General features: G+C 47.5%; 2 protein-coding genes across 3 annotated transcripts in view; both read left to right on the top strand.

The window, feature by feature from the left end:
- Window positions 1-1,733: 1,733 nt before the first annotated feature.
- Window positions 1,734-24,335, top strand: LOC129404407 (uncharacterized). Its single transcript, XM_055136835.1, has 2 exons — window positions 1,734-2,200; window positions 24,193-24,335. Exon 2 carries the CDS (start codon window positions 24,216-24,218, stop codon window positions 24,333-24,335), a length of 120 nt encoding a protein of 39 aa, XP_054992810.1. The 5' UTR covers window positions 1,734-2,200; window positions 24,193-24,215.
- Window positions 24,219-26,272, top strand: part of CILK1 (ciliogenesis associated kinase 1) — a 50,727-nt gene continuing 48,673 nt past the window's right edge. For both annotated transcript variants that reach the window (XM_055136834.1, XM_055136833.1), the window contains exon 1: window positions 24,219-24,466. In XM_055136834.1, coding sequence (XP_054992809.1) covers window positions 24,366-24,466 — 101 coding nt within the window. In that variant the 5' untranslated portion in view covers window positions 24,219-24,365. The remainder of the gene's footprint in view (window positions 24,467-26,272) is intronic.

The raw sequence follows: 26,272 nt of genomic DNA, 5'->3' as shown, positions 1-26,272 counted from the left end.
TTCATTATTCTAGCAAAAAGCAATAAAGCATAGTAAAATATTAATTAGCTTTTGTAAGGGTAAATTGAGCAGCTATTTCAATAAAACAGTTATGTTTTATAGCAACTAATTTGCTATTTTAGATCAGTAGCCACACTGGTTCTCTTTACAGGGTTATACTATTGCATCATATTCTATTTGCAATGTTATAATTATCCCAAGGCTCGGACTACTGACCTGAACCATTTGCTTGCTCATTAGGTGTTTTTTAAAAGTAATTTCTTTCTTTGCTTGGTAGACTTGGTCTGGACATCCGCTTAATAATAAAGCTGATGATTTTGATACCTAAATCACTTTTCCCAGAGTAGCATATGATATATTATGCTACTCAGAGCTTCATGCCCTGCCCCCTCCATCCCTTCATTAATAATGGCTTTTTGTTTCAGAGCTGGTTTAGGTGTGATATGTGTAAACAGAATGGTAAAAGTGCCATTCATTTGCCAAATGTCCAGATGACACTTTCCCATTTGGGAAAGTTTGACAGGCTTATATTCCTTCTCTCTTTTTTTTTCCCCCCTCAACAGGCATGACCAGGGAAAGGCCTTTGGGCTTTTGGTATAGATTCTTTTAAGAAAGAAAAAAAAAACCGCACTTTCACTTCTTTAATTCAGAAATAATTAAAAGAAAATGAGAGAAAATTCATACTGTGACGAGCTGGGAACTGTAACCTTGGAGAAGGATCTGCAAAGTGTTGGTGGGTGACTAGTTTAACTAAAATTGCATTGCTTGGGACAACTGCTTCAGAGTAGCAACAGAATCAGAAATCTAGACTGGAGCAATAGCACAGCAGGTAGGACATATGCCTTGCACAGGGCTGACCTGGGTTTGATTCCTCTGTCCCTCTCGGAGAGCCAAGCAAGCTACCGAGAGTATCCTGCCTGCACGACAGAGCTTGGCAAGCTACCCTGGTGTATTCGATATGCCAAAAACAGTAACGTCTCAAATGGAGACGTTACTGGTGCACGTAAGCAAATCGATGAACAATGGGATGACAGGGCTATTGCCTTGCCAGCGATGGATCCAGGTGAGATCCGGCACCGCCTTAAACTCCCCCCCCCACCCGCCCCCCAAAACCTCCCATAAGAGCCAGTCTGGAGTGATCTCTGAATGCAGAGCTCTGAGCACCGCTGGGTGTGGCTGCAAACCAAAGCAAACAAAATCTATGACAAAGCCAGGTATCCTTTTTAAAACAAGTCCTGCGGATGACTCCTAATGCCTCCAGCTAAAGTCTGAAATCACGGGCTCAGGGCAATTGTGTACATTTAAAAAAAAAAAAAAAGGCATTTTTTTACAAGACTTTAGAGCCAGTGCTCAGATGGATGCTTTAAGGCTATGTCTGTAACATAATTTATGGCACAGGCGAACGCGTACAGCCTTTCCTGTCTCTTGGCCATCTGGATACCTAGCCCATCTTAACGAAGGGTGCTCACCATAGAACGCCTGGCGTTCGTATGAAGACGAGAAGGCAGCCGTTGTGCTTGGACATATTTTTACTGTGCTGAAATATTATAACTTACTCCCCACCTGATCATCTCTCAGTGTGCACTTCAGTGGCGTTCATTTGACTCCCCCCCACCCCCCGCCTCTCATGCATGCAACCAACCTCAGTTTACTTTTTTTTTCCAATTGGGAAATGTTTCACTTGGATTACCTAGAACGAAAAACCTTCTCCGGGCGTTGCCTGCACCACGGCCTCCAAGTCCAGACCTCGGTATCTGGTGCCCCCCGGCCCGCTCCTCGGTAAGGAGACGCCGCGGCGGGCGCTGGCGTCGCCTGGGTGGTCCTGGGCGGCCTCGGGTGCTCTGCGCGGTCGGGCGGGCCGAAGCCGGCGCGCCCTGCGGCGGCCCCGACGCGGTGCAGGGACGCGCAGGGCCACCGAGGGGAGCTGCAGGGTAACTTTTCCCCGGGAAAGCGGCCCGCCGGGCCCGGCAGAGCCTCCCTGCCTTTTGTTTGTTTTCCTGCCCGAGGCCCGACTCCCGCTGCTGTGCCATGCGCCGCGCGGCCCCAGCGAGTGGCCGGACCTGCCGGGCGTCCCCAGCCGAGCCCTCGGCCGCTGCCAGCGCGGCTCGCCGGGTCCCCAGCGCCTGAGCCGGCCGCGGCGCCCTGTCGCCGAGAGCGCCGCTCACCGCAAGGCGGGCCCCCGCCTGGATTCGCAGCGCCAGTAAGTGGGGTCGGGGATCGGGGGGTGGGGGGGCGACTGGCGGGCACTGGTCACTCGGGGGTGGGGGGGGACGGGCCGGCGCTGCGCAGGGACCCCCCCCCAGGTCCGGCGGGCCCCGCGAGGGGCTGGGGGGTGGTGCCACGGGGGGATTGGGGGGGAGTCGCTAATGGGATTTAGTTTCTCTCCTCCTTGGTCATGTGGATGCCTCCCCGTAGGCTGGAGAACTCTGGGTCCGCCGAGTCTGGACGCTTTTGATGGGTGTTTGCCTTGGCGCCTTAGAGAGGGTGGGGGGAGACTAAGTCTCGCCCGATGCGGAGCCTGTCGGAGTCGGAGGGGGTGGGCTCTGCTCCGGGAATGTTTCCGACTAGGCCTTGGGCTGTCCCACACGGGGTCTCCAGTCAAAATCCGCACCCAATCGGTGCAACCATTTTTTCTTTTTTACCCGTGGGGTTTTTTTTTTTCTTCTTCTTCTTCCTCCTAAAACCGAGTAAAGGCTAGGTGGAAGGATGCGGGATTTTTCCAGAACCAACCGTTTTCCTTTGTGAAAATGCACCTGGAAACTTTGCGACTGTCGCGGGAGGCTGTTACTTTTCAGGATTAAAAAAGTAATTGGATGCATCATTCTGCAGATGAGCGTGTTATTCCCTGCCCTGAACTGTGCTGGAAGAAATGCCACCGGGAGTTTGTATGGGCGGAGGGGGGCTAGAGCTCCACGAAGGGGCATTGGCTGGTAGCAAGAGAAGTTGGAGAGCGACAGTTTTCATTTTTCACATTTTCCTGTGAGTGGGTTTTTCCTGGAGGTGCCCAATGGTGAATTGTGCTCCTGCTGAATATAAAATTTAAATGAGCCCCGAATTTTGTGTAGTCAACATATAAATGATTAAGAAGAATTTGTGTCCCCACCATATGCTAACTGTGCTGGGAGCTAATGTATGCGGAAATATGCACATTTGAAATAGTTTCTGAACAAAGCGCAGCAATTTTCTCAAGGAGCCTTTCCTGCTTTCCTGTCATCCTGAGGACCAGTAATTTGTGGGTGTGGAGAGAAGATAGTGCTGGGATTTTTTTTTTTTAATTTGAAAGTGATATCTCCTACAGCTCTTCTTTAAGGTACAGCCCTTTATAGTCGCCCTCACCACTTCTTTGGTTTCTCTCACTTGTCTTCTGTGTGGGCAGGATGGATGACACTGACGTACTTTCATAATTTTGTAGTTTTAGATGATGGACGGAGCCTATGGGAGGGTGGATGGAGCCATGAGACAACAGCGAAATCTGTCACCCTTGCCACAGAAAGAGCATTCAGTTGCCAAGAATGTCTTGTTCTCACTGAAGTTTTTTACCTACAGTTTTACCTAGATAACTGAGCTAGCAGGATCATAAATAGGCCTCTAGGTGGAGGGGTGAGGGGTGGGAAGTTATTTATTGATATTAAACCTCACCCAAGTTCTTGTTATACTTTCATTCTTTTTTAAATTAATTTTTTTAATTTATTTATTTTTGACTTTTGGGGGTCACACCCAGCGATGCTCAGGGGTTACTCCTGGCTCTGCACTCAGGACACTCAGAATTACTCCTGGCGGTGCTGAGGGAACATACAGTATGCTGGGGATGGAACCAGGTCAGCCACATGCAAAAATCCCCTACCTACTGTGCTATCGCTCCGGCCCACTAATTTTTTTTTTTCTTTTTGAGATTTTTAGTAACAAAAGTCCTATCGGTTCTGAAATTTTGGAATAATTTTGACTATCTTTTCCTTCTTTACCTTCATCCTTCATATCAGTGCTATTCAGACCTTTGGAATGTGAATTCTTTATATGGGGGCCTGGGAGGGAGTGTTTTGGGGCCATACCTGGAAATGCTCAGGGGTTACTCCTGGCTCTGTGCTCAGGGGTCATCAAGGAGGTGCTCAGGGAACTCTGTGGTGTCAGGGATTTAAATGGAATTGGCCACAGGCCTGTTCTGTCTCTTCAGCCCTAGAATGTGGTATCCCTAGAGCCCTCTCTCCACCTTCTAGTCTGGAGCACCCCCCACCCTCACACCAGCCAGCCTCTCCACTCCTGCCCCCAACCCACCCCCTCCCTGCATGATAGCTGACTGACTGAGCAGGTCCTTTGTGTTTTGGGTTTTTTTTTTGTTTTTTTGGGTGGTTTTTTTTTGGGGGGGGGGGTCACACTCAGCGATGCTCAGGGGTTATTCCTGGCTCTGAAATCAGAAAATACTCCTGGTGGTGCTTGGGGGTTGCTTGGGGGACCGTATGGGATGCTGGGGACTGAACCCAGGTCAGCCGCATGCAAGACAAAGGCCCTCACGGCTGTCCTATCTGGCCCCTGAGCAGGTCCTTAACACCCGCCCCTTTCCCTCTCTTTGGCCTTGTGGATCTTTCCCAAGCCTCACTGCCCGCCTCTCTCCCAGCTTTACAACCTTTCCTTCCTCTCCATTCTCTTATCTCAAGTCTGAAATAATTTGCCTGATTTCCCAAGGCCTCTCATAATCAGGACTCCACACCCTTCTGTTGAAATCCCCTTTTCTGTTCATCATCCGCCTTTGCCCGCGCTGTAGTTTGTTCTTGCCGCCCTGCGAAGGGGTCCAGGATTAATGTCAATGTGGTGCCCTTGCTTATTTCTCTCTCCCTAGAAGCCCTTTCTCTTCTCATCACTGCCCTGTGCAAGGCCCAGCATGCAGCTTTTCCCGTGACTTTTTAATTTAATTTTATTTTTTGCTTTTTTGGTCACACCCGCAATGCTCAGGGGTTACTCCTGACTCTGCACTCAGGAATTACTCCTGGCAGTGCTCGGGGGACCAAATGGGATGCCAGGGATCGAACCCGGGTCGACCACGTGCAAGGTAAACACCCTACCCGCGCTAGACTACTGCTCCAGCCCCACCATGACATTTTCTTTTCTCCTTCATGTTCTTTTCTCCTTTCTCCTCTTCTGCTTTTAGGATCCTTGTTTTGTTACATTGGTTATATTGATCTCTAATTGGTCTAGATTGTTAAACTGCTTTAGGGCAGGCGCTGTATTCGATACATGGTAATATGGTGGTGTGCGCTTTGGAGGCAGGAAAAACTGAGGTCAGGGCATGATTCGACTTAATAAGTCACGTGGCCCTGTGGAATTCTCCTAGTGTTGGCTCTTTGATGTGTCAGGTAGGAGAAATGCCTCCTCTAGCAAGCTGTATTTGGAGTAAGATGGTCTCTAGTGCCTCAACAGGGGCTGGCCCGTGTCTGACCTCTTTCTGCTCTTCCCCAGGCGATGAATTGCAGAAGCCTGAATATGTAGCAAATCTCCCATAAATGTGTGTTGACCTGTTAGTGGCAGATTCCAAGTCAGGGCTGAGTGTGGAGGCCCAGAGGCTAGGGCAGCCATGTGCTGCATCCTCCGTGAGTATAATTCTGCTCTGACTTAAATGACTCGGGCTTCAGTTATTTCTGGCGAAGGCTCTGCTTCTGGGATCTGTTTCTGTTTTTCCATCTGAACCTTGCCAGGAACACTACCGCCTCTTAATTTATTTTTATTTTTTTTCCTGGGCTGCTCATGAGGCAAGCTCCTTCGTTTCATTTTGCAGGATCTTGCTGAATTGGAGTTTTCCCTCACTGTTCTATTTTCCTGCTTGCAGGGTAGGTGTGAGTGTATGTATTTATGGCAGGACCTCTCATCTGGTGGTTTCTGTGGAGAAATCCAGGGACAGTGGCCTTTCTGTCCACTCCAATCTGGCAGTCTGTGAACAGCATCTCACTTTGTTGTTGATTCTCTTCACTAGGGCTGTTTTATGGCTCCCCACAGTCTTCTGAAAAGGGCCCACAACTAGAGTATGATCAAAATGTGCAAATAGAGGGTGTGTGTGTGTGTGTGTGTGTGTGTGTGTGTGTGTGTGTGTGCGTGTGCGCGTGCGTGCGCGTGTGTGCAGTGATTTGCCTAGGAATTATTTTATAGTGAGACCTGATTCTAAATGGTGGTTCTGCTTGCTTTGAAACAGTTACAGGGGACCAGAGAAAGTACATCCAGTGAGGCACTTGCCTTGCATGTGGCCAACCCCAGTTTTATCTCCAACATATGGTCCTCTATGAGCACCAGGAGTGATCCCCTGAACACCGAGCCAGAAATAAACACTGAGTTTACCCAGGTGTATCCCAAAAAAGAAAGCAAAAGAAGAAGAAAACACGATTTTGACTTCCTTATCAATACACATTCTACAAATTGTCTAGAAAAATTGCCTTGCGAAAAGAAGTAGCACTGTAGCACTGTGATCCTGTTGTTCATCGATTTGCTGAGCGGGCACCAGCCACTGTCACTGTCACTGTCATCCCGTTGCTCATCGACTTATTCGAGCGGGCACCAGTAATGTCTCTCATCGTGAGACTTATTGTTACTGTTTTTGGCATATTGAGTGCGCCACGGGTAGCTTGCCAGGCTCTGCCGTGAGGGTGGGATACTCTCAGTAGCTTGCCGGGCTTTCTGAGAGGGGCAGACGAATCGAATACGGGTCAGCCACATGAAAGGCAAACGCCCTACAGCTGTGCTATCGATCCAGCCCTGGGCACCAGTAACATCTTCATTGTGAGACTTGTTACTATTTTTGACATATCGAATATACCACGGGGAGCTTGCCAGGCTCTGCCGTGCAGGCAAAATACTCTCGGTAGCTTGCCAGGCTCTCCGAGAGGGACGGAGGAATCAAACCCGGGTCAGTGCGGCATGCAAGGCAAATGCCCTACCCACTGTGCTGTCGCTCCAGTTCCATGGATGAAATAAATTACTTTCTAGGCCAATTGCAAGTGAAGGAAGAAGTCAAAGGTGTCCTTAATTGCAGCCAAAGAAGAAACAGTGACACCCTGGTTGGTCTCTAGTTGACGTCCAAGAATGATGTGGGCTTTCCTGCCCAGGTGAGGTGCTGTCTGATGCTAGAAAAAATAATTCCATAATCCTAAGGAAACACTCAGTCCCAGGGGAAAGTATCCATTTCTGATTCCTTCCAGGGAAACCAAAGCATTCCTGCACAGTGAGTTAGTGCCTGAGTCACTGTTCTTTGAAAGTTGAAACCTTCATCGAAAGAGTGTCCGTAATAGGACTCACCTGCGGAGCTGCAGGCACATCCCGTGTGCCTTAACTTGTTGGGCTGGCTCACAGGAAGAAGAAAGCACCTCTTTGGAGATCAACTGCTTTCTATTCGTAGTTGAATATTAGCACTATATTTCTATTTTATATATATGGGTATATATATGCGCATATATGCATATATATGGCTACACTAGGACAAATGAAGACGTGTGTGTATATATATATACATATATATATATATCACTGTATCACTGTCATCCGTTGTTCATCGATTTGCTTGAGCGGGCTCCAGTAATGTCACCATTATGAGACTTGTTACTGTTTTTGTCATCAAATGTTCCTCGGGTAGCTTGCCAGGCTCTGCCGCGCTGGCGAGATACTCTCGGTAGCTTGCCGGGCTCTTTGAGAGGGGCAGAGGAATCGACACGGGTAGGCCGCGTGAAAGGCAAATGCCCTACTGCTGTGCTATCGCTCCAGCCCATATATATGCGGAGAAGGGGAGAATCTAAAACATCTTTAATAGACTATTAGAGCAGCAGAGCTGGAGCGAGGGCTCAACAGATGAAGCACATGCTCTGAATGTAGCAGACCTGGGTTTGAGGCCCGCCCCCTCTCCCGCCCCTCCCCCCCAGCACCAAGCGGTAAATAGCTCCTGAGCATCACCAGGGGTGGTCCAAACCAAAATGGAACAGGGAAAGCATTTCCTTGTTAAAGCTCTGTATTCTGAAGATGAGAGGGTTCTATTCCTGTCAGTCGAACCTCGTCTGTAAAGTGAGAATGTTGTGTCAATAAGGGTTCTTTTCCATTTCTTTGCTTTGTTTTTGGGTCATGCTCAGTGGTGCTCAGGGCTTACTCCTGGTCCTGCACTCAGGGTCACTCCTGGTGATCACTCCTTAGCTTAAAGGACCATATCAGGTGCCTGGGATCAAACCTGTGTTGACTGTGTGCAAAGCAAGTGCCCTACCCACTGTACCATTTTCCTGGCCCCATTACGGACCCTTTCAGGAAACAAAACAAAACAAAACATTCTAGATCTCCAGCCTGGAGTTTCCTTAACATTATGTGTTCTCATGTTGCACTTTGGTTCTGTTGAAACTATATTTCACTGTATCACTGTCATCCCGTTGCTCATCGATTTGCTTGAGCGGGCACCAGTAACGTCTCTATTGTGAGACTTGTTACTGTTTTTGGCACATCGAATACACCATGGGGAGCTTGCCAGGCTCTGCTGTGTGGGCAGATACTCTCGGTAGCTTGCCGGGCTCTCTGAGAGGGGCGGAGGAATCGAACAAGGGTCAGCTGCATACAAGGCCAACACCCTACCCGCTGTGCTATCACTCCAGCCCTGATGCTATATATATATATATATATATATATATATATATATATATGTATATTCTGATATATATTCTGATGACATATATTATGATGCTATTTATTAACAATACTAATTAGCATTCAGTTGTATATTATCTTAGTTAAAATGATTCCTTATTTGGGTGTGGGATTGAGGCCCCATCTAATGGTGCTTGGGGGTTACTCCCAGTTCTCTGTTCAGGAGTTGCTCCCAGAGGAACTGGATGAACCTGAGGTGCCAGGGATGGAGTCAGGGTCAGCCGTATACAGGCAAGCACCTCAATCCCTGTACTATCTCTAGATCTTAAAGATGTCCTTCTAGCTCATTTTTGTCCACGGAAGGGCTTCATTTCATCTGATACTTTCCCCATCTGCTGGGGGCTCTTAGTAGCCACTTGAGATCCAAGAGCTCCTGAAGGATCTTTTGAGAAGAGTAGTGTGAGTCATTTACCTTTGTGCAGACCTAGTCTCACTTGTGATAAAGTTACATGTGACCATCCTTGGGTTACTGTAAGAGACCATGACTCAGACCAGAAAGTATGTGTTAGGGTAGAATGTATATTTGACAACATTGTGAAAATTGCTCTCTACATGACTGTAGTTCCCAGATGACAATTTTTTTTTAATTGAATCACTGTGAGATAGCTGGGGCTGGAGCAGTAGCAGGCAGTAGGGCATTCATCTTTCACTTGGCCGACCCGTGTTCAATTCCTCCGTCCCTCTCGGCGAGCCCGGCAAGGTACCGAGAGTATCGCACCCGCACGCAGAGCCTGGCAAGCTACCCGTGGTGTATTGGATATGCCAAAAACAGTAGCAATAAGTCTCACAATAGAGACGTTACTGGGGCCTGCTCTAGCAAATCGATGAGCAACGGGATGGCAGTGACAGTGACAGTGAGATAGCCCATTAGTGAGAAAGCTGTTCATGATTGGCTTTCAGTCATACAGTATTCCAACACCCGTCCCTTCACCAGTATACATTTTCCAGCACCAGTGTCCCCAGGCAGGTTCCCTTCCATCACCCCCTCCCCGCCCCGCCGCTGCCTCTATGACAGGCACTTTTCTTCTCTCTCTCTCTCTCTCTCTCTCTCTCTCTCTCTCTCTCTCTCTCTCTCTCTCTCTCTCTTTCTCTTTTCTCTCCTCTCCCTCTCCCCTCCCCCTCTCTCTTTTTCTCGTGTCCTTCATCCACTGGTTGTTGAAGGATGATCCATACACCTGTGTCCCACACAGCAGAGTCCGTTGATTTGCATGTTGGGTTTTTTTCTTTTCTTTTCTTTTCTTTTTTTGTTGTGCGGGGAGTCCGGTGTTGGGGCTATTCCTACGGTTCAGGGCTCAGTCCTAACTCTCTGCTCAGGGATTACTCATGGTGCTTGGGGGACCATTGAAGATGCTGGGGATCAAATAGGGTTAGCCACATGCAAGGCAAGGGATCTCTGAATGTTTGTGTTCCCATGGGAGAGTTGTGTGATGGGGGAGACAGTCTTTGAGCCTAAAGTGCAGATGAAGGTAGTAAACATCTGCAGTTTCTTGATGAGTTGTTTAACGTTTTGTTAGTATTTATGATAATATACCTTCCAGTGAGATTGGCTTTTGAGTTTCTTGTAGCCCTCTGCAATGTTTGAACTCTGGAGTGTATGACGCATTGTCATTCACCCCCTCACCCTCACCTCCTGTACCTTGCTCAGCTTTACAACCTGAGCCAGTGATTAAGACAGAAGGTGGGTCCTTAACTTCTGCACCTCCAGCAACCTTCATTAAGGGGGAACTTTTCACTCCCACTCATCCAATTTCACCTAAGCCGGGGTAAAATGATTCTTCCTCTGTGCCCCTCCTTTTGAGTTTTTATGGGAGATTCATTGCATACGCACATATGACTAATTTGCTGTCCATTGACAATTGAACTTAGTCTCTTGAAAGCACCCCCAGCCCCCATTACCATTTCAACTTTGGATGGTTCTCCTGGCAACTAGCCCCCATCCTTAGGTCTTGCAGAAGTCTTCTTACTCACATAACAAGAGGCTCCTTTATTGTTCTCTTAGGAATTCTAAGGCTCTGGGGATCTGTGAGTCAGTAACTGGGGTTAAAGACCAAAGAGGTATGAGAAACATATTTTGGTCATCTGATTCCCCAAATCTGTTTTTCTTCCTCTCCTTCTTCTCCTTCCTTCCTTCCTTCCTTCCTTCCTTCCTTCCTTCCTTCCTTCCTTCCTTCCTTCCTTCCTTCCTTCCTTCCTTCCTTCCTTCCTTCTTCCCTTCCTTCCTTCCTTCTTCCTTTCCTTCTCCTTCCTCCCTTCCTCCCTCTCTCCCTTCCTTCCTCCCTCCCTCCTTGTTGAGGTACTAGGATTTATAATATTTTCTCATACTTTTCATGCATCCATCACTCCAACACCCCATCCGTCCTCTAGTACCAGTTCCCTCCACCAGTGTCCCAAAGGCTCTGCTCAGCTACCCTTATTCCCATATTCTTTCCTTTTTAAAAAGTTATAATTTAGGTAACGTGTTTACAGTAGCCCTAATACTTATGGTATTGATGTACAAAGTTCCTCTACCCCACCACTACCACAGTGCCCCTGAGCCTCCACCACAGTCCTCACAACACCTCTGGTCGGGTCTTTGTTCCTCCCTTCATTTCCCTCACCTCTACTGTTTGTTAATTAGTTTTGTAATCCAAGGCCAAGAGTTTGTCATTGTCCAATATCATCTATTCCCTTGTTTTATCTCTGTATTCCACAGACAACTGAGATTATCCAGCACCAAATGTCACTGTCACTGTCATCCCATTGCTCATCGATTTGCTCGAGCGGGCACCAGTAACGTCTCCATTGTGAGATTTGTTGTTACTGTTTTTGGCATATCGAATACGCCACGGGTAGCTTGTCAGGCTCTGCCGTGCGGGAAGGATACTCTCGGTAGCTTGCCAGGCTCTCCGAGAGGGGCACAGGAATCGAACCCGGGTCGACTGCATGCAAAACAAACGCCCTATCGCTGTGCTATCACTCCAGCCCAGCACCAAATGTATATTATGAATCATGATATTGAAGTTGTGGCCCTTCTTATGGGATTGAGGGCCCTGTTGCACAATGTGCTCATTCCTGATTGTCTGGGTTTGAAGGCAGTGAGGGCAGTAAGTATTATATAGGGGAGAGAGGGGTCATACCTCTCAGCCATGCTCTCTGCCATCACTTCAGTTGCCAGAATAGCTGAGAGCATCGCTAATGCAGTCCTTTGTCAAGATAGAGACAGTTTGGGCTGGAGCCATAGCACAGCGGGGAGGGCATTTGCCTTGCACGCAGCCAACCCAGGTTCAATTCCCAGCATCCCATATGGATCCCTGAACACCGCCAGGGGTAATTCCTGAGTGCAGTGCCAGGAGTAACCCCTGTGCATCGCCAGGTGTGACCCCCCCCCAAAAAAAAAGATACAGTTTAAGTTCCACGTGAAGAAAGTTTGTTTTGACCACACGAACTCCAAAAGACAGGTACTTAAAAGACATTTATATTCAAATGCATGTGCACAGAAGAATTAGCAACCCCCCCAAAGAAAATATAAATATTTTAACACCTCTTGAAAAGAAAGGAACAACAACGGCAAAAGCAATATTAAGTCTTATAGAGTCGGGATCTGTTCAAACCTAGAATGCCAGAAATAGAGTTCAGAAGTGCCACAAAAAACGATCCATTAATGAGATTTTGTACTTAATCCAGCTTTGCTGTGAGGCTGGATGTGTTGAACCGATTAGGGCTGGGGGAGAAAAAGCTCCGCCTTAAAATCTGAACAGTTGAAGGATGCAGATAACCCAGAATCCAGGACACGCACCAGGTTTGCGTGCAGTTTCCTGCCTTCTATCTTTAAAAAAATGGGCAGCGGTGGCGTTGGCTCAGGGACGCTCAAAGGTTCCAAACTAGGGAACGGGCTCCCCGGGCCCCTGCCCCCAGGCCTTGTTTTGCGGGCTGTGAATGAGCAGGGTACCCCATGCGAGCGGCTGGCCTCGCACAAGCAGATGTTCTCTGCCTCCGCTGAGGATTGAAGCTGAGGGGAGGGAATTGGGACCCGTGCTAGGCAGGTTTTCCCCAATGTCACCTCGCTGGGAAAATCATCACATTTCTTTCCAGTATTGCCTGGAACACTTTGAAAGCAAAATAAAACTCCTTGTGAGGCACAGCAGACCCACAGAACAGAGCCCGATCTGAAGAGCGCGAGAGTCTCTCTGTGGATCTCGGAGACGTGCCGCCTTGCAGTGGGAGGGAATTTCGCCGCTTAGTCTATGTTGTGCTTCAGCTTCACAAGTCATGAAATTTTTGCTCGGCTCAGTTTATCCTTTCTTGGCATGGGAAGAAATAGAAGCATCAAGAATTTTTTGGGGGGGCTGGAGCGATAGCACAGCAGGTAGGGCATTTTCCTTGCACACGGCTCACCCGGGTTCAAGTCCCAGCATTCCATATGGTCCCCCGAGCACTGCCAGGAGTAATTTCTGAGTGTATGAGCAAGGAGTAACCCTTGTGCATCGCTGGGTGTGACCCAAAAAGCCAAAAATATATATATATATATACATGTATATGTATATATATGTAAATATATATATATATATATGATTTTTTTTTAAGGGCCAGAGCAGTAGTACAGTGGGTCAGGCATTTGCCCCCATTCAATCCCTGGAATCCCATATAGTCCCCCTGCGGGCACTGCCTGGAGTAATTCCTGAGTGCAGAGCCAGGAGTAACCCCTTAGCATTTCTGGGTGTGGCCCCTCAAAACAAAAAAAAAAAAGAGAAGAAACAATTTTTATTTTTTTTGTCTCTTCTTGTTGCTTTTGTTTGTTTGTTTGTTTTGGCCTGACTAGGCCATACTTAGGGCTTACTCCTCGCTCAGTGCTCCGGGATCACTCCTAGCAGTGCCTAGGTACCATATGCAGTGTTGGGGGTCAAAGTGGGGTGCAAAGAAAGTGTCTCAATCTGTACTCTCTCTGGCCCTTGTTTCTTTTTTTTGTTTGTTTGGCTTTTTGTTTGATTTTGTTTTGGTGCTCAGGGGACTGTGAGCGGTGCCAGGAATTGAACCCAGGTTAGCCACGTGCGAGGCAAACACCCTCCCCACTCTCCTATCACTTTTGGATGCACTTGACAGTGCTCTGCAAGCTGCACCCAGCTCTGTGCTTGGGGCTCACTCCTTGATGGTGCACAGGGGACCGTTCAGTGCCGGGGACTGGACCCCATGCCTCCCACCTCTTTGAGCTGAGTCTCCCCAGCCCAGCACGGAGAGCTTTTAGATCCTGCCCAAGAGTGGAATTCACAGAAAATACGTGACAGGGGCTGGAGTGATAGCACAGCGGGTAGGGCGTTTGCCTTGCACGCGGCCGACCCAGGTTCGATTCCCAGCATCCCATGGTCCCCTGAGCACGGCCAGGGGTAATTCCTGAGTGCAGAGCCAGGAGTGACCCCTGAGCATCGCTGGGTGTGACCCAAAAAGCAAAAAAAAAACAAAACAAAAAACGTGACAAAGATGCTGCTTAAGCAGAGGGTGAGATGCAAGAACCAGGATGAAGCGGTGAGTGTTCTGGCCAATGCCGAGGGCACAGCCGCGTGTCCCTGACTCTTGGGGCCGTGCAGGCCAGGCGCTAAGGCCAGGGTGCCGGGGCCGACTCGAGACCATGAGCTCTGGCCAGCTGTGTGGACTGAGGTCCAGGCTGGACTAGGAGGGCAGGAGAGGAGTCGATTCTGAGCCACGGCCTTCGGTTGAGGGTGGGGAGGGCGCGTGTCCCTCTCGGAGAGAGAAAGTCATGTCATGTCACGTGCTCCCTGGGGTCCTGTGTTTGTGTTCTCTCCGTCAGCTTTCATGACCAGGAAAGTGGATACATTGATCCATCCCCTCCCCCCCAGACAAATGGCAGCTCGATTCCTGATGCAGAGGCACAGGGGCATGAAACATCTCTCTCCATTCCTCAGGTCCACACCCTGATTCCACAGCGGCCATGACCAAGGGCCGAGAGGCACTCCTGGGCATTCTGGGGGTGAGATCCTGTGTGTCTCCACTCTGGGGTGCTCCTCGTGGCCTCATGGACCTTTGGTGGTGGAATGAAGCCCACTCGGGTGCAGCCACTTCAGGTTCTCTCTCCTGATTGCTTTCTCCAAAGGTTTCCTCTTCTCTGGATTGTGTTGTTTCAGAGACACACCTGGCTGTGCTCGGGGCCCTTTATGGGGCACTGGGGATCAAACCCCAGTCAGCTATGTGCACGGTCGGCACCTTACCTGCTCTACTTTCTTTCTGGACCCCCGTCTGTGGATTTTTCACAATCTTTCCCTACAGGCTAGGGCAGCAGGCCTGGGTTCTTCCTCAGTCCCACAACTTACTGATTGTGTGACCTTTAACCAGTAACTTGTGCCTGAGTTTCTGTATCTGTGAAATGGGGCTAATATTAATAGTAGCTGCCTGGTAAAATGGGAAGGATTAAAAAGATTAATTTAAGGAAAATGCTGGTAGTATGACTACTGTACACAGTAATTTTCTTATTACCTTTTGGGGTGAGCCTTTTTTTTTTTATTTTTGGCTCACACCCGGCGATGCACAGGGGTCACTCCTGGCTCTGCACTCAGTAATTACTCCTGGTGGTGCTCAGGGGTTACTCCTGGCTCTGCACTCAGTAATTACTCCTGATGGTGCTCGAGGGACATATGGGATGCTGGGAATCGAACCCAGGTCAGCTGTCTGCAAGGCAAATGCCCTACCTACTGTGCTATCTCTTCAGCCCCCAGGGTGAGGCTTTCTGAGGAATCTAGGCGTGGTTTAGATAACGAGTGATTTATCCATGTTTATTCTTAGACTCAGAGTTGTACTTAGAAGTTGTCGGATTCCCTCTCTGGTGAATGAGTCTCTGTGTTCTGTTCACCCGGAGAATGACTGGGCTTACACTGAGCAGAGACTGGGCACCTCAGCTTCCGCCAGCTCTGGTCATTTAGAATGCTGAGTTCAATCAGGTAAATCAAGCCAGAAGGGAAGCACTGCTGTCGGGTGGATCAGCAACGGCACCTACTGTATCTCTCTTCTTTTTTCTTAATGCACAAACCGACTCTGTGTTCCTTTTCCGGAAGGTCAATGAGTTCATGTTCCTTTACTGTCAGATTCTGACCGAGTCATCATCTTGGGACCACCACAGAAATGGCAACCAGCAGAATAATGTATGTGAGCTCAAATGCATATGATAAGTCTCTGTTGGAATGTGCTCAGAATTGACAACAGGTTGTGTGATACCTTTAGTCAATGGTTATTTGATTAATATGTAATTTCTTTTTAATATAGAAAAGAGGGGCTGGAGCGGTAGTACAATTGGTAGGGTCAGTTGCATTGCATTCAATCCCCAGCACCCCATATTGTTCCCCGAACCCAGCAAGTAGTAAGCCCTGAGCACTGCTGAGTGTGGCCCAAAAAGAAAAAAACAATATTTAAACTAAATAAATATAGGAAATAATTCAGTAGGTTAGAGAATAGAAAATTTATTTTTTTTTTCTTTTTGGGTCACACCCGGCAATGCACAGGGGTTACTCCTGGCTTAGCACTCAGTTACTCCTGGTCGTGCTCAGGGACCATATGGGATGCTGGGAATCGAACCTGGGTCATTCGCATGCAAGGCAAACGCCCTCCCCGCTGTACTATCGCTCCAGCCCAAGAACAGAAAATTTAGACGGGCGTCATAATTCTGTTCTCCAGATCTCTGCGTATTATAACTTTGGTCTCTCTGATCAGTGTTGACTTGAAGTGATTACCCCTACTTCCTCTCTTTACATGTTGTTTGCTCCTCCAGCTACCCTCCCACAATTTCACTTAGGTCCTTCATCATTCTTCCATTTCCTCTCGCCCACCTTCCCTCTCCCTCTCTCTTTCTCCTAGTGTTTCATCACAGGCTGAACAGTATCTCAAAGATATGTTGAGATGATCAGGTTCCAACTTCTGGACCCTCTGTTGCCATGTTGTCAGCCTTGAGTGGGCACCGTCCGTGGAGCAGTCCATGTGAATGGCGCCTCCCCAGAGATGCACGTGTTTTTCAGCCTCATCAGACAGAATGCTGCAGTCTGAAATAAGAGTGTACTAAAGTATGAGCTTGGGGCTGGAGGGATTGTTCTGGCTGCCTAGTGAGCTTCTTCAGTGAAAAGTTTTGTGTATACATCAAATTCTATGCCTTAGAATGCAGCATGTTCTTTGTGTGTATAGATTGTCTGATAAACACACACACACACACACAAATTTCCTATTCCATCTGTGGCTAAGTTTCACATCATGCCTTTGTTCCTCCCTTCACTCCCTGCAGTATATTTCACCCAGGCTATTACAGTCCTCTTTGGGTAGTTTTCCTTGAGTTTCTCTAGTCTCAGGTCTATTTAGAGGGATTTCCCCCGATTAACATTTCCATGCTGTAAAATCTTGGCAAACCTGAGAGCTGGTCTACAGAACACAGACCTGAGCTTACTATGGTGGGGAGGGTGCCCAGGAGGTGGAAGCTAAAATGGGGGAAATCTGCTGGTAAGTGTGATGTTGAAACATTGTATGCATGCAGTCCTGTCACTAACAGTAATATAAACCAGGATGTCTAAAATATATATATATTATATATGTGTGTGTGTGTGTGTGTGTGTGTGTCTGTGTGTCTGTGTGTCTTTGTGTATGTGTGTTTAAAACAAATAACCTCCTCTTAACTAACTCCTCCAGGAGCGCCTGCTATGCAAGATAAAGACCAAACTCCTGAATGGCAGATACATTCCTTCATCTCTGGGCCCCACCCTGTGTTTCTGGTCATTTCTTGCCTTTTCCTTACTGCCCTTCCTGGGTTTTGTGCCCTTCCCTTGTATTTCACAACCCACTGGTGCCTGCTCAAGCAAATCAATGAACAACGGAATGACAGTGCTACTTACATGGTACAGTCTTAACAGGAAAGTGTTCAGCACCACCCAAATTCAGTGCCCGTCTGTGACCTGACGCTCAGAGGTGGGGCCTGAGTATCAGTGTTAAAAGTTCATCTACTGATTGTAATTGTGCTGGGGGCACAAACCAAAGGCTTTTCACCCACTTGTGAGAATCCTGAGCTCTGATACCCATCAGCCCTTTGCACACATTCCCCTTCCGCTGCCATTCCCTTATGTCCCTTTCTTTATCATTAAACTTTGCTCTGCCCTGTTTGGGGAGGATAAGGGAGAATGGGATGTATCCAGAGTGCTCCAGAATTATTCCTGACTCAGTGCTCAGGGATCACTCTGAGAGGGCTCGGAGGACCATGTATATGGGGTACCAGAGCTAGAAACCAGGTCGGACACATGCAAAACAAGCACCCTTTTCACTGCACTATCACTCCGGCAAACTTTGCATGATCTTTAGTACCTTGGTGTCATGTCTGTCTTCAGGAGTTTGTCGGCTCTCTTCCTCCTCCTAAGAGTTGACTAGTTACTCTCCTAGGGCTTTCTACAGTTTTTTTTTTCCATTTTTCATGTGCTTGTCAATTGTGAGATATTTCAAAGAAGGACGCTTCTCCCCTTTCTCTCATCTGTAATGCGCCTCAAATCCTTGCATAAGGCTTGGCGCCTCCGTAAAAGTTGAATATAATTATACTTGTCAGCCTGACACCAGGGTCTGGCAAGACATTCATCCGATTCATGGTACGTCGCGGGGTCACTCGAGCAGGTGTCAGATTGCAAAGCAACCACTGCAGCATAAGAGTTAAATCTTACCAGAAATGATTGGATTTTGTTCTATGCACTATGGCAAGCTATAGCAAGGAGTATTGTAATAAAGTTGTTAATTCCTTCACAAATAGTTTTCTCAGTGATAGTCTCTTCCCACCTACACAGTGTAAGGGGATGAGAGCAGCCATGAACGATCAAAGAAAAGGCTTCTATGATTAGTAATGGCTCTCTCTCTGAATCAGTGGTGTAATATCATCGCAAAAAATTTTTTTCTAAGTGGGAACAAGCCTGCATGCTCTCAGAATATAGATAATGAGTTTGGTCAAGGTGGTGGATAAATGCGTGAGGATTTAGAGATGAATGCCAAAGATAATTAAAGGAGTGGAAAATAGGTCCTATGAGGAAAGATCTGGTAATTAGAACCAGAGGAGGCTGAGAAGCACACATTTCATTACTGATTTCATGCTCATACTTGGGCCTTCACCTACAAATCCTTCAGGGGGTCTTTTCAAAGAATAAGTAAATGCAGATAGAATGCTTGAGCATACATAGAAGAATTGTTTGTGTTGATTTGTTTGTTGAATTGTTTGTCCTTTCACACAGGACCCAGCAAGATCCAGAGTCCAAGGCTCTTCACAAACACTGGTGTTCCAAGCTCCCCATTCCTCCTTCAGTCCCACGTTCAGGCCCTGTGTCTTTATTGCTACTCCATGGGGTACTGGAATCCCTTATCTTATGAAAGACTTACATCCCCCCCCTTCCTTTTTTTAATTTTAAGCCTTCTTTAAGTCTTCCTTAAAGACTTTTTTAAAAAGCCTTTTTGTTCATTTATTTCGGGGGCCTCAGGTATTACTTCTGGCTCTGCACTCAGGAATTCCTCCTGGCAGTGCTCAGGGGACCATATGGGATGTCGGGGGTTGAACTCGGCACAGCCGTGTGCAAGACAAGCTTCCTACCCTCTGTATTATCACTCCGGCCCCTATTTTAGGAAGTCGTATATGAAGACATTTTTTTTTTTTACTGCCCTCCTGAGCTCAGACAGGATAAACCCAGCTGGAAAGCCAGGGACTTTGCCATTGCTTCCTCCTCCACTTTCCATACCCTTAGGATAATCTCTTGAGAACACATCCAGGTTCTCACCTGACTCATCTCCCTCACCCACTGCCACAAGACTGAGATTTTTTTGAGAAAACGGGCCATATTGGCATTGATCTCCTTTGATGGAGGACATTCCAGAGGGTCAGGGGAAACTCCCAACTCAGGTGATCGGGGCCCTGCTGGTGACTCTCGGCCAGCACTGGCTGCGGGCTCCATGCTTAAGAATATGATGCTGCTCAGGCCCTCTGGTGTTGGGGATACCCTGGCCACCTCAGCTGTGTTATCGGCCTCCAAGCTCAAACCTGACGTTTCTCAGAGACCCATGCGGTGCTGGGAATTAAACCTAATTCAGTTGGTCTTAGTATCCCCAAACCATGACCTAGAGTCTGCCACACGGCTGTTGCTTTATAAATGATGTATCCCAGCATAAAGAAAATTATTCTGGAGAACTTCAACTGCTAAAAAAAGTGATTCTGGAGGACTTCAAGAGGCAGGAAGATGCTCCTTTAACCAGGAATCTTAAAATAGTCCCAAAGGGAAGGGGAATGAGTTGATGGTGAGAACTTCAACTCTGAAAGATCTAGTGATTTGATTCACATATCTAGTGAAATGGGTATGCAGTTAGGCATACCCATTTTATTTTATTATTTTTTTTGGTGGGGTGGGGTGGGGTGGGGGCACACCTGGTGATGCTCAGGGCTTACTCCTAGCTCTGCATTCAGATATCATTACCAGCAGTGCTAAAGGGACCATATGGGATGCCAGAGTTTGAACCTGGGTTGGCTGCATGCAAGGCAAATACTCTATCCATTGTACTAGTACTCCAGTCCCACTATTTCATTTCTTAAGCTATCTAAGATTAGGCTTAGCTTTTACCAGACTGAATTTATCTTTTAGGTTTGAAGTCATTTCACATGTACAGAAAAGTTCAAAAATAATGCAAAGACTTCCTAGAAATCCTTCACTCAGCTTCCTTGGTGCTAACATCTTATATAATCATGGAACAACAGCGCAAACCAGGACATTCACTGTAGTACAGTACTGTTACCCGAACAGTAGGCCTGAAGTTTCACCCAAAGTTTTCTGACTGTCCTTTCTTTCTGTCCCAGGCACCCTGTCTAGGATGTCCCAATGCATTTTAGTTGTCATGTCTCCTTAATAGCCTTCAAGTTGGGACAATTACACAGTCTGTGCTTTTATGATCTTGCTGCTTTTGCAGAGTATTTGGTCAGTTGTTTGTAGAATGACTTTCAGATTTGGTTTGTCTGGTATCTTCTCATGGGTAGATGAAGGACCTGCAGTTGGGACAGGAACACTGCAGAAGTGACCTGCCCTTCTCAAAACTCGATGTCCAGGTTACACGAGGTCATGAGTGTTATTAGTGGTGATGTTGAATCATTCAGGTAAGAAGCTTTCTCTTGGATTTCTCTCTACCTGTTAACTTGCCATCTTTCACTAGGAAGTTAATAATTATTAGATATACTTTAAAACTATGTAAATAACCTGTTTCTCTTTCAATTTTTTTTTTTCCTTTTGGGTCACAACCAGCAATGCTCAGGGGCTACTCCTGACTCTGCACTCAGGAATTATTCCTAGTGGTGTTCGGGGAACCATATGGGATGCCAAGGATTGAACCAGGGTCGGCCACATGCAAGACAAACACCCTACCTGCTATACTATTGCTCCAGCCCTCTCTTCTGACTTCTATCTACTAATATTTGCATGCATCAAGAATTCTTGTAGGCAACAAATCTTTTATTCCCCTTTTCCCTTTTCTTTCATTAGTATTGTGGTTAAATGGTTTATAGTAGTATTAATGTTTCTGGTTTTGGTGTATAAAGTTACCACAATTCATCACTACCAAAGTGTCAGAGTCCATCCACTACTGTCATGATGTCATCTCCCTGCCCTCCACCTGATAACCTCAATTCTGTTGTCAGAGTCCAAGGTTTTATTTTCATTGGACACTATCTGTTCCCTTCCTTGTTTCAATATGGACTGCCTATGAGTGAGGTCATCTGGCCTTTGGCCTCCTTCTGACTTATTTCACTTCACATGGCATCCTCTAGTTTCATCCAAATTGTAGCCTAAAGGTAAGATTTCATCTTTTTCACTCAGCGGCATAACATTTCCACTTCTTTGGGTTGTTTCCAAGTCTTGGCTGTTGTAAAGAGCGCAGCAGTGAACATAAGTGTGCATATATCTTTTTGAATTAGTGTTTTGTGTTCTTGGGAGAGATGCCATGGAGTGGAATCACTGGTTTCATATGGCAGTTCTAATTTTAATTTTTCGAGATGTCTCCATACTGTTTTTCTGTAGACGCTGCACCAGACAGCATTACTACCAGCAGTGAATGAATAAAGGTTTTCTCTTTTGGTTTTGGGGCCACATCCAGCAGTGCTCAGGTGAAATTCTTGGCTCGGTGCTCAGGAGCGATTCCTGGCTGTGCTTGGGGGACCCTGTGTGGTGCTGGGGGTTAGAACTGGAGTTGGAGGCAAGCAAGGCAAGTACCTCACCCCTGCACCACTACACCACTATCTCTCTGGCCTGAGGGTGGTTCCTTTTTATTTATTTTAACCACATCCCTTGTAACATCAAAAAAGTCTATTCTAGATTAGATTCTCTTGATATATGCCATTCTTAACTGGTGTGAGATGACACCTCGTTGTCATTTGACCTGCCACTCAGTCAGGGCTGAGGAGCACGTTTTTAGACGCCAGTTGACATTGCTATGTCTTCTTTGGAGCAAGTGTCTTCAGCTCCTTCCCAATTATTTAGGGGGAGAGGGATTGGATTTATTGTTGTTGAACTTTGTGAGTGCTGAGTGCTTTGTATATTTTATATACAAAGTATATATAAATAGTAGCACTTTATTGAGTGTATGGCTGGAAATGTTTTCTCTAATTCAGTGGGGTATAGAAACTATTTTTTTTTAATTTTTGTTTGTTTTGAGTCCCACCAGGCAGTGCTCAGGGATTACTCCTGGCTCTGCACTCAGGGATCACTTCTGGAGGTGCTCGGGGAGCCAAGTGGAATGCCGGGGATCAAACCTGGATCGGCCACATGCAAGGCAAATACCCTACCATATCTCCAGCCCCAGTGTACTGTAGCACTGTCATCCGTTATCCTGTTGTTCATTGATTTGCTTGAGCAGGCACCAGTAACATCTCCATTGTGAGACTTGTTTTGTCACTGTTTTTGGCATATCGAATAAGCCATGGGTGGCTTGCCAGGCTCTGCCCTAAGGGCAGGATACTCTCAGTAGCTTGCTGGGCTCTCCGAGAGGGATGGAGGAATTGAACCTGGGTGGGCCGCTTGCAAGGCAAATGCCCTACCCACTGTGCTATCGCTCCAGTCCAGCCTCAGTGCAGAAATTATTTATTTTGATGTTTTCATTGATTTATTTTTCTTTCTGAATGGGGTGATATCACTGAAGACACCTCTGAAATCATTATCATGGAGTGCTCTTGCTGTGTTTCCCTCAGTGTATCTCATGGATTTGGATCTGATACTGAGGTTGTTAATCCATTTTCTGGAATAAATCTCACTGTGAAGCTTCCTTGCCCCCATTTCATCCTTTGTTCATGAATTGGAATTCTTTTGGAAGAAGAGGATGCAGATTTTGGATCTAGATGCAGAGTGGCACATACTTAGAATGATTTTCTGACGTTTTAATTCTTCAGATAATTAGTTTGACAGTAATATTTGAAAAACACATTGTTTCATTTAGTGTATTGGCTTCTTATGTAAGCATTTATGTTTCTTAATACCATATAATCTTAATACAAAGTGCTTATGTAAATACTTAGTAGATGATCGTGTTTAACTAGAGGGAAATTGAAACACTCTCAGTTTTACAAGTTAAAAAAAGAAAAAATCAATGTCCTTGGGCTGGAGAGATAACTTAATGTACCATTGGTGCCATGAGCACTGCCAGAGATGACCTGAGCACAGAATCAGGAGGTGTCTGGAGCTTGGTGCTCAGTCATCATTCTGGGGCTGCTTGGGGGACCCTGTACAGCTGGGGATCAAATCTGGGTCTCCGTAGAATGCAAACCATGTACCAAGAGTGGTCCCAGAGCACTGTTGGGTGTACCCTCATCTCCCTGCCAAAACTGAGTTAGTACTGTCATGCCTCTCCACAGATGGTTCATAGAGCACATGCAGCTTCCATGCAGCATTCCATGACAACTCGAATGTTGTCATTTCTTGGTTGTTGTATGTTCACATTGTCATACAACAGTTGGGGCCTATTTCTTATGGCTCGTTCTTGTGAGCAGTTTCCATCCTGACTCAGCAGAGGAGCATTCCAGTGGAGTCGATTCATTTCTGAGTCCGTGATAAAGTCCCTTCCTCAGGCTGTAGAGCTTTACCAAAAACCAGGAAAGAGCCTGCTCGAGAGACCAGCGCTGGCCACACTTGGCCCATAAAGCACCAAATGGCAAACACTGGAGGCTTCACAGGCCGTGCGATTCTTGTCACAACTGCTCAGCTCGCTGCTATGAGCATGCAAGTAGCCACTGAGAAGGCAGGGAGGGAGTGAGCATGACCTAGTCCCTGGCCATTCCAGACGGCTGGGGTTGGTTCAACACCCATCTCAGCGACACACACACACACACACACACACACACACACACACACACACACACACACACAATGTGCGTTCGTATTCATTCTTATCTCCCATTTTCCTCTCCAGGCAGGAGACTGACCTTCCAGACGTCTGGGTTGGTTCAACACCCTGTCTCAGACACACACACACACACACACCACACAACGTGCGCTCGCATTCATTCTTATCTCCCATTTTCCTCTCCAGGCAGGAGACTGACCTTTGGAAATATGTCTTTGGGAGATAGTCACGTCCTCCTGAATACCTTGTGCTGGTGCTGCCATCGGAAAATTTGGTTACACTCCGGGGAGGCCTGCTGCCACGGCGGGACTGAACCCCCGCAGCCCTGAGATGAGTGTCCGGCCTGCGCGGGGCACACCATGAATAGATACACCACAATCAGGCAACTTGGGGATGGGACCTACGGTTCCGTCCTGCTGGGAAGAAGCCTCGAGTCTGGAGAGCTGATCGCGATTAAAAAGTGAGTCCCAACCTTGGTGTGGGGTCCTCGGGTCTCTTTGCCATCTGCTTCCCGTTCCCATCTTGGATCCATGCCTAAAGAGTGGGCGGCGCGGGGGCTGGAGTGGGTAGGGCGTTTGCCTTGCATGCGGCTGACCTGGGTTCGATTCCCAGCATCCCATATGGTCCTCCGAGCATCGCCAGAGTGATTCCTGAGTGCAGAACCAGGAGTGACCCCTGTGCATTGCTGGGTGTGACCCAAAAAGCAAAAAAAAAAAAAAAAAGAGTGGGCGGCACGGAGAAGACTCTCACTGATTTCTGGGGAGTGCACGCTCGTTGACGCTGAGCTGCTCACGTCAGAGGTTGTGAACGCGCTGCCGCTCTAGGTCCACACCTTTGCATACTGCGCGGCCTTTTTCCCCACTCCCTTCTTACTGAAGGTCGCGTGGGCTGGCTTGCTGCGGTGCTCACCCGGGTTGTGGCGTGCTGGAGATCACTCACTCTCTGCCGGGGCCAGGGAATCACAGGCAGCAGCGCCTCCGGGTCCGTGCTTGGCCTGTGGGGCAGTGACAAGGATGGGACTTGTGGCCTCCCGCCTGCAGCTTAGCCTTCTGCCACAGAGCTGCCCCTCCGCCCCACAACTGCTTTGCTGTTATAGTTGTTGCTGGTTTTTTGTTGTTGTTGTTGTTGTTGTTTAGGTTTGTGGGCCACTCCAGGCTCTGCGCTCAGGGATCACTCCTAGCAGGGCATGGGGGAGTGGGTGGGGTGCCAGGGAGCAAACCCACAGAAGCCACACGGAAGGCAAAACCCTTACTGATATCTCTCTGGCACCTCACAACTTTTTTAAAATCAGAGATGTAGCTCAGGGCTAGAGTATTTGCTTTGCTTGTGGGAGGTTCTGGGTTCAATCCCTGGCATCAAAACAAAGCAAAACAAACAAAAAAACAAAATAAAACAAAACTCAGAAAAGATGAAGTGTTCTCATATTGTGTGGTAGTAATGAGTGACCAAGTAAGCTAAGAAATATCATTTTAAGGGCTGGAGCGATAGCACAGCGGGTAGGGCGTTTGCCTTGCACGCGGCCGACCCAGGTTCTAATCCCAGCATCCCATATGGTCCCCTGAGCACCGCCAGGGGTAATTCCTGAGTGAAGAGCCAGGAGTAACCCCTGTGCATCGCCGGGTGTGACCCAAAAACCAAAAACCAAAAAAAAAAAAAAAAGAAATATCATTTTAGGAGCCAGACAGGTAGCTCAACAGGCTGAAGCGCATGCTTTGCATGCAGGAGCCCTGGGTTAGAATCCTGGCATCACACGGTCCCCACTGTGAGTCATCAAAACCAGAATCAAAAACAAAACAAAACAAAATTATTTTGAAGGAAAGGAAAATGGAATTAGAAGAAATGAAGTGACTTAATTGGGAATCATTTACACATGTGGCGTTGGGCTGGTAACTACTGTCTTTCGCCCATCTCATTTGTCCTTGACACTGTATTAACCCAGATGCATCATATTAATTACTAGTTGCTGCATGAACATTGATTCTAATAATGAGTCATTTCAAACAGCAGACGTTTATCAGCTTGCCGTTTTGGGGGCTGGGGATGGCTTAGCTGTCTGCTGCTTGGGGCTGTCTAGGAGGCTCCAGAGTGCTGGTTAGTGGACCGGGGGAGGACCCCTTCAAGCTCATGGCCCTGGTCATGGGCAGCATTCAGTATGGACCTGAGGGCCTCGGTTCCCTACAGGCTGCTCCGACTAGCCACAGGAGCCTCTCGTGAATAGCTCACTGGCTTGCTTCTTCCAGAGAGTCAGTCTTCTTCCAGGATGGAA

Source organism: Sorex araneus, chromosome 4, assembly GCF_027595985.1.
Source record: "Sorex araneus isolate mSorAra2 chromosome 4, mSorAra2.pri, whole genome shotgun sequence".
Lineage (NCBI taxonomy): Eukaryota > Metazoa > Chordata > Mammalia > Eulipotyphla > Soricidae > Sorex > Sorex araneus.
This window is presented reverse-complemented; position numbering and strand designations above follow the sequence as displayed.

What these genes read in the sequence shown, in the direction of transcription:
- LOC129404407 (XM_055136835.1), top strand. Translation starts at nt 24,216, where the DNA reads ATGTCTTTGGGAGATAGTCACGTCCTCCTGAATACCTTGTGCTGGTGC.